Here is a 12,801-nt window from a genome sequence, read left to right as displayed (position 1 = left end):
TCTTGCCAAATCTTGTATCCATTCAGACCTGAACTACCAATTCTGATTCTTAGGATTTATCGTTGCATACATTTGTAGTCGACGAAGATTTATTATAATCGATAGGAAATCTCAATAAATTAAATTTTATTCAGCCACGAATGCATTGCAATAATTGCCTTTCATCTTCCCATTTCCTCATCTTTGGTTAAAATATCAAGTAAAAGAAGAGTTATTTTATAATGCCAATTGTAAAATAAATCTACGAGAAAAAAACTTATGACATCGAAACTATAGCACTTGAGTCTTCTGGAAAATATTCAACTTTTTACAAATAAATTTTCTTCTATAACACGATCTTGTAAATTCTTTACTGTAATTCTTTTAGGGCATTAAGTTGGAATTAGGAGACAGTATTTAATTGAAAAAAACTAGCGAACTATACAAAACCATAATTACGCGGCATTTGCCAGAGTGGTTGCTCGCAAAATGGCCTACATACCCTTCCCTTTTCTTGTGTAAGTAGTAGCCGAAAGATAATCGTGTAATTTAGACGGGAATTGCCAAAGGTGGCGAAACGTGAAAATCTATTTGATGATAGTCCAGACGGTCGTTAACAGTTCTAGCACGAGATTGTGCCGGCTTATCTTCCGGTCGATCGATAAACCTGCTGCTCAATGGGCCCGGAAAAATTTAAATTGCGCGTGATTCGATCATAATCGTCCTTAATCGTTGGCACGCTATAATCGTTTTGCGAAACGACTTTCGCGTGATTTTTATTCTTTCCTTCCTTTTTCATCGATTCTCTCGATCGCGACGTTGGAAATGATTCGACGTTATGATGAAACGTGTAGCTCGTGATACGATAGGAAGATGATATGGGATCTTTGTGTGTGAAGCTGTGAAGATAGAGATACGGTCAAGCGATCGATGTATTTGAAAGGAACAGTATGTTATACAATGTTAGTGGCATGAAAAAGATTCTTTTAAACAAAATTATAACATGGTTGAGTGGTTCGGATAGGTAATTGTAAGAAGGGTATCTAATTATCTTAGTTGTTCGCTGTTTTTGAAACTTAATTGGTGAAATTAATTTAAAGTGGCCTGTACTTGTACTTTGCAACGACCGTACTTGTTCTTTCTATCTAGATAGCGTTTAGTTACGCGTTTCGATTTTATAGATGGAAATTTTATAGGAAACTAAATTTTTGTAATTGCTGTAAGTATAGTTTTGCAGTTAAGTACGTATCTTTGGAGTTAGTGTTTATATTTTTTTAGTATTTTGCTTTTTCAATTGTTTTATAGGTAAACATAAAGAGATTTTTAGAAATAAACTTATGAAATTTTAATAGAATATATATATATTTTTTCTTCTGATCAACAAAGAAAAGTAAGTCAGATAATTATAAAATAAGTTACATAATTCTATAACACTGCGTATGCCAAGGAAAGCACGATTTCAATTCATTTAATTTACATTTTCAAATAACTGGATTTTGCTCAACATAGGTTGATTACATTAATTATGTATGAAACTAAATGTCGAGAGATACAAATAATTATATAAAACAAAAATTTTTGATTCGCGACATTGCCCGTTACTGTTACTAATTTTTGATATGCAGTAGATCCGATGTATCCAAATAATGAATTTTATCATACATAATCACATAATTCAATGTAACATGAAACTTTATAAATTTCATTTCATCCAGTGCTTCAAACATTACAATAAACACTAAAAATCAGTGCATCTTTACCTTTATTTTTAACTAGAATTACTAACTTTTAATATCTATTTTTAAATATATTATATAATAATTATAATTAAAATCATGTAATCGCAGCAATAAATAGGACATTCATAGACTGATATTCAAAAAATTTTATTGTAGCAATAATTCGAGATTTAGTAACATTTTACAATACGTGCAAAAATGATTATAGTCTATAATTGTTAAAAAACGAAATACATGATATTTGTATATTGAAATAAAAGGTGGTAAGATTGGACAAAATACCGAATTATATGAAGTATATTAAAAGCTAGTAGTCACGGCTATTAGTTAAGTTTTGACTTACCTATAAGTAAGTTTTTTAAATATTTCTAATAATTTTTTATGAATATTAAAAAATTTCTTGAATACGTCGGTTCTACCGTATATTATAGTATTCAAATTCTTTAAAATTCGTAGATCTTGTATCACTTTGTATATGTTTGCGTTGTGTCCTACATCTTGAATATTGGCGATCGTTACCGAAAAAGTTCCATATCATTAAAGATTCGTCAGACTGAAGAGCTAAAAAAATATGTACATTCACTCGTTAATTTCCTTGATGACATTAGAATTTTTAATTTACGTAAGAATGGAGATACGATAATTTCACGAAGTTCACAAACTACATAGCAGTACTACGAACAAAATCATACAAATTACAGAACATTAAATTGTTAGATTCCTTCTTTAACCATTATCCAAAAACACACGTTTTCGAAACTTTTGTAGCTTCCTAGCTGTTAACATTTTTCACGAATTTCATAAGTCTTTTTGTGAAGAAATATGTATCGATATTCAACAGAAACAACTGCATTCTTAAAACCACAAAATAACTTGACTAAACAAACAGTATAAAAACCAATAATTTACCGCTCAAACTAAGAACTCTCCATATCGTTGCTTTATACGATGTTGATAATGTCACAACTCAAAAAATGTGAAAGCTTCAGACGAGAGTCTTCTCAAAATTTATATTTTCGAAAATACTAAATGCAGACCTTATTACTTTAACGTAACTACCCTCTCACGGAAAACTGATTATAAATATTCATGATAAAATAACCGTGTTATATGATAAAAATAGAAACATAACGTAGACCTTGTATGTAATAAAAGCAAATTAAAAATTTTGACAGTTGTGTAGCTATCCTTGCCAAGCAGTGATATGATCATACTTCCCACTCGAAACCTATCTACCAGAATAGATACAGAAAAACATATTTCAAATTCAGCATAGGGACATCATATAACATCAAAGGACATAGTACTAGCATAGTACTCACAGAGAGCATTCTACGGAACTCATAATTGATCACGATCGATCACAGTTACAGAAATAACACCAAGTGCAGATACCATGGGACTTAACGAATTTTTATATTTTCATATTACGTCTAATAATCTTCTTCTCGTCTCATAAATCACTAGACTCTTCGAATCCGAAGCCCTTATTACGTTTAATACACGTGACACTTATCACAGATCCAATTACGATTTCACAGTTTCATCGAATAATAAAATAAACGAGAGGATTCTCACGTACCTAACTGCGTTTGATCAGAATTCCACATAATGGCGTTGATTCGCATTTCCTTATCCAAAGGTACCTCGTCCACAATGCGATCGAGGCTTGCGAGAACCGGTATCGCAGTGCATGTGTCATTATGCCGCTCCGCGTACGACCAGTGAACGACAAGCTCACCACTGTGCTTATTCCATAACATATTCTTCACGATACCTTGGAACCGGACGTCGCGATAAGTCGGTGTACTTAACCTGTTCATGTCCCAAAGGGTCAGCGAAGCGTCACCCAGGCCACCGCCTATGCATAATAAACCACTTTCGTACGGGTGCCAAGCTAAAGCCTGAATATAGTACATAATTCATTTTAAACAGTGTCCAACTTTGCAGACGATAGAAGTGTGTAACGGGAGATATCGACTTACTAGAATAGGCTCGTAGTAAAGAATGTCAATGTGCACGATCAAATTTGGCCACTGGAAAATCCGAACTTTCCCTTCTATCGCCGAAGTTGCGAGATATCCATAATTCGATGAAAATGCGATTATTAAAATAGTTGAAGAAAGCGCGGGGAACGAATTAACGACCTCGCCATCCTGAGCTAAATATATCGTGATCATACTTCGGTCAGCACTGCGCAATATTAAAGAAATATACATATAATTTATATCCATTTTCTAGCTAATTACAAACGAAATATAAATGAAAGCAAGCACCCTACCGACAGCACTCTGAACTTTGTTAACTTATTGAAACACCTACTAAACTGGTCATTAAATTGTAATAATAATTGAAGATTGAGTAGATTTATAAGTAGTTTTATGCAAATTCGTATCTTTATGAACACAAGTAGAAAGATAAGACCTAGGGAAAGATTCGATTCACTTATTAGATTTTATAACGAACATAAATTGTAATGTTAACGACATAGTAATAGAATAATTAAAAAGTGGCTCACGGCGAGGCGACGCGAGACCGCAGACGATCAACAAGTACATAATTGTGGTAAGTAAATCAATGACATTTATCAAGCCAGATCAGATCGTAATAAAACGTCGTTAATAGATTGAAATGATATTCGATGATGAATGGTCATTCGTGTTTATCTTATATTTATGCAACAACCACAAATCTCTGTATAGATGGATACTACTCACGTGACGGCATGTTGGTCATTCTTAGACCAGCAGACGCAAGTCACGTCACTATCGCACGTGGCTGTCGTCCAAATCGCCTTCTGCCTATCTGTACAGTACAGTCTCACAAACGACGGAGTGCATATCAACAGTTTATTACCTGGACAGAAATGTAGAATTTTCTTGTAAGATAATGTCAATATTAATTACAACAATTGATGTTTGCAATGCAAAAATTGAAATTAGAATTATTTTAATGTAGACACGATCTCTTCGTTTATGGATTAACGAATTTAAAAATTGATATTAACTTCCCATTTAGGTATTTTGTTATAGCGTTATAACTTGCAACTCGCAAGTCCATGGATATTTGAATAATGGATTTCGGATATGGTATATCATATTTGAAATACTATAGGGAATTTTCCAAATTTATTAGAATCTCCAATCTATGTTGTTTCTAAATATCAATTGGTAGATGGCGAAAAGGAATGCAGAATTTTGTAAGTCGATAAGTTCGTAGCCAGAAAATCTCAAACGCGTTTATTTTTAAGATTCGCAATCGATATAATAAATTAGATGTGGTATTAGATTGAGATTATTTATTTTAAAATAATGAAAAATTTAATTCTGTCCGGATATTCAATAATAAAGTAAATAAAAAAAATATGTATCTAACGATATCGGGAAAATGTAACGAAATACGTTAATTTTATACTTTTGTAGCTATGTTCATTGTAGGCAGTTTCAGCTTTCAATTTTTAATAGATTTAATGTGCGTAATAGAGTCTTTAACACATCAGTAATTATATATTTTGCGTAGCGTTACCTACCAGCGTTATTCCATTTTAATGAATCAACATTATGTATTTTCAGGCTTATCGAGTCCAGAATATCAGATTTGAATATATTGTAAAATTTCACTACATCATCAGTTGCTACCGCGATTGCATTTGCTGAACTCCAATCAATTCGTCGTTTCTGATACTCTTAAAAACAAAGAATAAACATAATTTCAATATATTCTCTCAAACATATTCCGTGCATTGTATACTACGGCGTAATCTAATATAATAATATAATATTATAGTATAGAGTACTATAAACATCTGGGAAACATACAAACTACGGAGTACATAATCAAGATCTTTAATAAACAGTGAGACATATTATTAAACAAGTCAATAAGGAAAACATTAGTATCAAAGTAGGTTCATAAATTTTCGAAATAAAAAGACAAATATGAGAGGTATAGTAATACAGTCAATTTAAGTATATAATTCGTAAATCGTAATTAGATATATAATAATACAAATGCGAATATCGAAAGATTAAAATACAACTTTCCATGTAAATGAAGGAAGCTGATAGTACACGATGACATGCCACCATATTTTTATACATCATGGGAAACGTTCTAAATACGCCATGGAATTCTTACCTGATAACGTGGAGAAGTCATGCGTATTTAATATGGAATACATAATGCCTATTAAAGGCCTTTTTCGTGGCTTCGATTTCCACATTCCATCTTTGAAGTATTCCTCGTCCCACAGGTCTTTAGGTAGGCCTACTAAGCTTCCAGGCACCTTGTTTTCCGAGGATAAGTGGCTGCGGCGCAGCACTTGTTTCTGCCTCAGCCCTGGTATTACGTTTTCTTTCACCATTAATTGGTGCATAAATTTCTTTCGCCAATTATCCGACAGAGATTCCAGCTGTGCCGTTTGTCAGGGTTTAGTGACTTAAGCGACACTTGACAGCGAAAAATTTGCACTGTGTGTTCCTGTGAATTTCTACATTTTCTCTTTCGTTTCCTTTCTTTTTGGTAAATCGAATGTGAATTTTTGAAACGTCTCCGTATCTCGCGGTTTCAACACGAGAATTTTCAACCGGAATAAGATAAAATACGAACCTTGGTAAATTGAATGCGAATTTTACAACGTTTTTGTAATTCTTACTTCCAGTACAACTTTAGATTGTAAATGAAGCTTCAGCTTGGATTGATCAAGAGAAATCAAGTATATGTACAATAAAGTTGTATATAATAATTAGACTGTGGGTGTTTATGCAAATCCGATTTTTATAAACACAATTAAAGAAACATAAAGATTCTTTTCACACACTAAATACACGTTGCAATGAGAATGAGATTTCGCATATTTTATTTAATATGTCTCTATATTTTGTATATTTCGTACAATTTTTCGTTTTTACGTTGCTCACAAACGTATAAACATTGAAAATGTAATAATAACGATATTACATTAATTTACAGTATATAAATTAGAACAAACTAGAATTTACAAAATTTCTTAATATTCTCGACAATTTAGTTGACCTTAAACAACAAATTCAATAGATGATCGATTAGAGACAAGTATTTGAGCGATAATTTGAGATCCAAATTATCATTTCATAATTAGGTTTCACATTAGCTTGAAAAATGTTATCATAGAATTTCGGAAAAGGTGAAGACTAAAATAATGTACTATGATCAGAATTAAATACGTATAGAATACGTGTATAATAGTTGATTCCCCATTTTCCTCAGGCGTCACGATCTTAATTAGAAATCGATTTATCGCTCGTGAGGTAATTACGATCGATCGATTAGGTCTTTAAACACGAACAATCGGAGTCGCTAACGATCGATTCGACATCGTAGTTCGCGTCGGCGTTCGTTTATAACACATTCATCGATTATGAGGATTTAATGACATGATAATGATCTTGTTTCGTACTATCGGAAGTGAACTGTGTATAATGCGATAATGAAACGGTATACGTTTGAGCTCGTTTAACATCCATCTAAACATTTACATGTAACATTACTTAAAATTGTCATTTGTTTCATCACATATTTGATTTCTATCACTGAAGTATTTTATAGTTCGTGAAATGTGATAAATTTTGATTTAGAATCCTTAGAAGAAATGATTTTTCCATACTTCGAAAAATTTCTCAAACTGAGATATTCCATTCATCTTAAAGTTTAAAAGCTGTTACATTCAAATAGTTAGATCTTATAAATTCATAAATCATGGATCCAAATCTAACGTTTAGAAACTTATTGTCAGTTAATGTCGAAAATGAAAACTTGCGTAACATTAAAGTAAACTAAACGATAAAATCAGAATGCAATTTACATTTGAAACTATGGTTAAGTAATTATCAACAAATCATGTCTTTATTATAGTATCTTCAGAAATCTCTTCGACAAAAATATTTCAACCCTTCTAGAGTTCAGAAACATGTACATTGAACGCCATAAAATCTATAATATTTCAAACTCTTTAAGATCGAACCTACAGGATTGCCTCTCAAGGAGAGAAATTCTTCTCATATTCCACCTCCTTTATCATCTACTTAAAAACTTTTTAACCTGCTAACCAGGTCATCGTTTAAGTAGAAATTTCTATAATCCTGCAACAACGTTACAAGTTAATAAAAACAAATTAATCTCTGATAGATGATTTTAATTCTTCCATATATCATATACGATACATCCAATTTATTTTCAGCATAAACGAGGTAATACATAAAAAAGTAGGAGATTCATAAATAATGAAATTATTATGTTCACGAGATTAGGGAAACCGAGTAACGAGTTAACCCGTTTTTCCTAGTTAACGGATTGTCATTTTTTCACAATTCATTCAGAAAATGATCAAATAAAAATCTCGTCGTCATTATCTACATCTGAATCTTCTAAATAACCCACTATTGCACACAATCTCCCTATTCCCTAGGGTAAAGATTTCCAAGCTTCCTCTCGTCCCCTTCCTCTCTCTCTCTCTCTCTCTCTCTCTCTCTCATAATAATAATAATCTCAGTAACTTCTCTCTTCATCTTTAAAACGAGACGAAAATAAGCCACAGCGTGCGATTATCGCCATAAATCGCATCGTGAAACGGTGTGCATCAATGAAGCTATATTCATAGATAAAGATCCATTATACGGAAATAAGGATAAAGTGAAGAGTGCTCTGGTCGAATATCAAGCAGAGGAGAAGAAAACAGGTAGAAGGAAGAAAAGGACGGGACATAGAAGAAAATCGGCAGAGGAAACTATGCTACCATGTTGCTGCCTGTTATTACAGTAATGATATCGAAGTTGCGTTACACACAGGAAATTACATTCCTGGAACTTCTTCAGCCAACAACTTTGAGATTTCCGTTTAATTAGAATTTTCCGATCAATTTTATAACTTCATATCTCCTTTCTACTTTTCTTGTATATTAATCATCCAATAAATGTTCAGTAAGTTCGTGTCACTTATTTCCCTGCTGATTAGGTTCACTTCAAAAGCTTCGGAATTCTTTATTAATAATTATTAAAATTCTTTGTTATAATTTCTAATATTATGTTTCTGGTAAAAAAATTCTAGATTCTATTTTTATAATTTCTTTTAGGTCGTTTCATAAGTTCTCGTATTCTTCCATTGTTGTTATTCGATAAAATATCGTTGCTCTACGTAAAAATTATATCGTTACTTTTCGATTCTTCTCTTTATTATAAAATCTTTAATAAGGAAAAATTTCAAAAGGGCTAGCAGAATGATGGAAGAATGACAATCAGAACCACAGTATTTATGAATTTCGTAAGAATAGACAAACAAATAATAAAAACTGGGAATAATAATTTAATCTGTCCGAAAGTTCTGCATGTAGAAACATGTCAAACATCGTTTCGAAGTTCCAAGAAAGAAACTTCGTTCAAATTCTAAACCACAGTTTTTTTTTGAAGCGAGATAGAAAAGCGGGAAGAATACACTGACGATTGAACTCGTGTGGAATACTTTCCTATACTTCTATACCAAATTCTTGACAAGATAAGGAAACAAAATAAAACAACTTACGAAACGACTTATATACTACATTGTATACGTGCATACTACATTTTGCAGCAATTTTCCAATAAAGCATCGTGGACATTTTAGACCGGTTTCACGCGAAGATACGTGTATGATAGATACTGAATATTCATGTACACCAATGGAAACATTCACACGACGATTCTCGTTAAACGCAGTATCGCGATACTCATTTCGTGTATCCATCGTGTATCTTGACAACCATGTTTTTTCCTATAAAGAAGTCAGGCGAAACATTGAAACAAATGGCGACATTCACACGGTACGCATTTCGCGATATGTGTATCGCTACAGGCGTGTAAAACCGGCCTAAACATCATTGAACCTTTATGATACTTTCACGAGACGAATTCGCATTAGTATTATCAAATCCTATTGTCGGATTATGTGTACGACCTAATAAATATTCATTCTGAAAATCATCTGTTGGTAGTCCTTACACACCACAAGGGACAACACGATACATTCAGAGATAGAAGAAGATAAGGACGAAGTTCTTTGTTTTTCCATTTATCTTCTTTTTTATTCCCGTGAAACTTCAACTATTTTCTCGGCGTCTAAGAACAGTAATTTCCGTGTAGTGAGTCTCTTCTCCGCCGTGATTTCGATCTTATCTCTATCAATTATCGAAGATTATATACCCTTACGTCGATAAACATGAACAAGATAACTTACGCCTACATCCGGACAGCATTTATGCTAATTCAATGTTTGATGTTGCAACAACTACCGTTCAAACATTTTTCTAACATTCGGATCCATTAAGATCGCGTAATACGACCGTTTCGGACGATGCTGTGAACAAGCTTTAAAACCGGTACGTATTTTAAGTCATTTATTTTGGGAATCAAGGATATTCAACATAGAGATCCGCCCAGATTGAATAGTTTATGCATAATAATCTTGTAAAATATTATATGTGCAAATTGGAAGTACGTCTAATGGTCCGGTCAGAGTGTCATCATTTTACTTCAGCGGAGCTTGTAACATTAATAAGATTCTTCATGCAAAAATTAGTACAATACTGTACTTTATAAGATACCGTATATACTACTTACGTGACTGAATAATTTTTTATTCTGAAACTTCACAGTTCAACGATATAATAATATTACATTTTGTCCGAAAAATTCTGATAACTGTCGCGTTCGTTGTAACTGTGTTCGTTGTATTGAATTCCTTGGAATAGAAAATATTTGCGGGTTGAAAATATGTGTAATATGTAGATTTTTAAATTTTAAGAGCTTAAAATTTTAAGATCTTAAGAACGCTTAAGAAAAATTTAATTGTATAATTGATAAAAGGACGAACCTTTTGTTTTTTATCTTCTGTGAAAAAGAAAGTGGAAACTATTATAGAGAAAATGTAGAATTCTTATAATATATGAAGTTATCAAAGTTCATGGTCTACTGTATTTGAAAATTATGTAACTTCATATAAATCATGTTAAAAAAATTTATCAAGTATAAAATTTATTATTTCTGTTAGATTATTGAATTAATGTAACTAAATTTAGCTTACCTGCTTAAACACATCGATTTCATTTTGCTTCAACATACTATTGGGTTTTTTTGTCAGAAGATAATTTGCAGCTTCCTTGTTGTATTTGATGTTTATAAATCTATCTTCCGCATGACCCTGACTTGGAAACTTAAATGGATACTTTCTAGCAACTTGCGAAGTAGATTTTGCATCACAGGGTTGACAGTTCAAGGCAATTGATCTCGGAACATTTTTCTGAAAAAAAAAACTTCTTTTTTAACTGATCTATATAATATACAATATTTTATATTATCTATTGAAACTGGAAGTAATATAATTTACACGATACATTAACTTTAATTACTTTACAATTTACCTTATACTCTGATTAATAACAATAAAATTGTAATGTAAGAAATATTCATAAAAACAATTAATTACTAAAATATAGATATTAGAGAATATAATAGAATATTCTAAATAATATTATAGATGAGATACATCCGTAGAATATAATATAATTCAATTTATATTTTCAATCCTATAATACTATCTATCCATAATTCTACTTGAATTTTCTTAATGTCTTATTATTGGAACGAAAAATACAATGCAAAACTATGAAATAAAATATTATGTAAATATTAAAATTTATCGATCGTTATATTGCTGCTGAATCCCTTATCCTATACCTTTTCGCAGATTCTTCAAATTAGAAGAGAACAAATTAAGTCACACGTAAAATTCAACATTTTATTTATCATTGTACGAAGATAAAGGACTTTTGGCAAAATAATTTGAGCTACTAGCATTATGTACATCTAGTAGAGTGAAGTACGAAGGGATAATATTTATATTGAGCAGGCCTTATACCCCCAGCGAACATCTGGTTTCGAACGAATGACAAATAGAACTGGGTCTTGAACCTGATCTTGTCTACTGGATTTTCAGCTACGTACGAACAGGTTTGAATTTCTTATTCTTTCTAATCGATTTCTTAATGTTCGTGACATTATCTAAAACTTCTAAACTTCTTCTCTTCAATCGCCTTCATCGTTCATTAAAATTTATTAAAATTCGTTAAAAACAGCTCGCCCGGGCGCAATCGCAGGTCCAATATTTTTGCCAAGAGGAAAATTTTGAAATTTATGCGTTCGGGGCCGAAAATCGCGATATACCAAACATCATTACGTGATAAAAATCACGATAAAGGTTAATGAAATATGAAGACCATAACTTATGCACAAAGTTATATTTCCAAAGGATTGAGTGTGTGTTTGTTAGGCTCCGTGCATGATATTTTGGACTTATCGCGAGAAATTCCTATAAATATACTGGCTCTTCTTCTGCTGCACGAACGGCCACAAGCAACGCGCTTCTGCCTTGGATTTCCGGGACGATACTTTAAACGGGAAAGCAGAAAGGTGGCATCCTAATTCCGAGTTACGATGGCGTTCCCTCGAGGCCGTTCTCTCGGCCGTAACGGTGAACGATCGTCCATTTAAATCGTCTGTATCGCGATTTATTGCTCCTCGCTTCTGGTTCTATGTCATGCGGTTTTCTTTCGAGGATGTTACTGTAATTGGTTATACGCTGGCATTTCTTCGCTTTCCTTTCTGTCACCCTTTCCTTCTCTTTGTTGGCAAGTCTGCGAAATTGATTCGAGGAGTTGGAACGATCAAAGATGCGAGTATCGAAGAAAGAAGAAAGGTAACATATATGTGCCATGTGAGATACGGTGGAAAGAGTCGTAAGTGCTAGAATGATGTATTTTGGCTTTTAGAAGCATCCCGAGGTAGAGATATGCTCGTATCCATAAGTATCAAGACACTTGCAGAAAGTGAAGTTATCCCCGAGAATGATTAGAAAACTATTTGTACAGTATTATCTGGTTTAAAACTTAATGTAAAGATAGGCAGAGATGGCTGAATTTTAAACGAAGAATCCATATGTTTAGGGTTATTATAGAAAAATCTTATCTTTATACATATATTATAATAACATTGAATTTCTTCATATTTGTGCCATTTAT

At 32.5% G+C, this 12,801-nt stretch overlaps 1 protein-coding gene across 1 annotated transcript in view; it reads right to left on the bottom strand.

Moving 5' to 3' along the window:
• Positions 1-1,426: 1,426 nt before the first annotated feature.
• The window catches only part of LOC117153527 (protein cortex), a 249,984-nt gene continuing 238,609 nt past the window's right edge, over positions 1,427-12,801 (bottom strand). Inside the window, exons 2-8 of the mRNA XM_033327650.2 lie at positions 10,809-11,024; positions 5,856-6,129; positions 5,248-5,403; positions 4,436-4,574; positions 3,704-3,911; positions 3,301-3,622; positions 1,427-2,279 (exon numbers count right to left, since the gene is read on the bottom strand). Coding sequence (XP_033183541.1) covers positions 2,134-2,279; positions 3,301-3,622; positions 3,704-3,911; positions 4,436-4,574; positions 5,248-5,403; positions 5,856-6,129; positions 10,809-11,024 — 1,461 coding nt within the window. The 3' untranslated portion in view covers positions 1,427-2,133. The remainder of the gene's footprint in view (positions 2,280-3,300; positions 3,623-3,703; positions 3,912-4,435; positions 4,575-5,247; positions 5,404-5,855; positions 6,130-10,808; positions 11,025-12,801) is intronic.

Source organism: Bombus vancouverensis, chromosome 1 (assembly GCF_051014615.1).
Source record: "Bombus vancouverensis nearcticus chromosome 1, iyBomVanc1_principal, whole genome shotgun sequence".
Classification (NCBI taxonomy): domain Eukaryota; kingdom Metazoa; phylum Arthropoda; class Insecta; order Hymenoptera; family Apidae; genus Bombus; species Bombus vancouverensis.
Note: the sequence above shows the minus strand (reverse complement) of the source record. Positions and strands in the feature narration are given on the sequence as shown.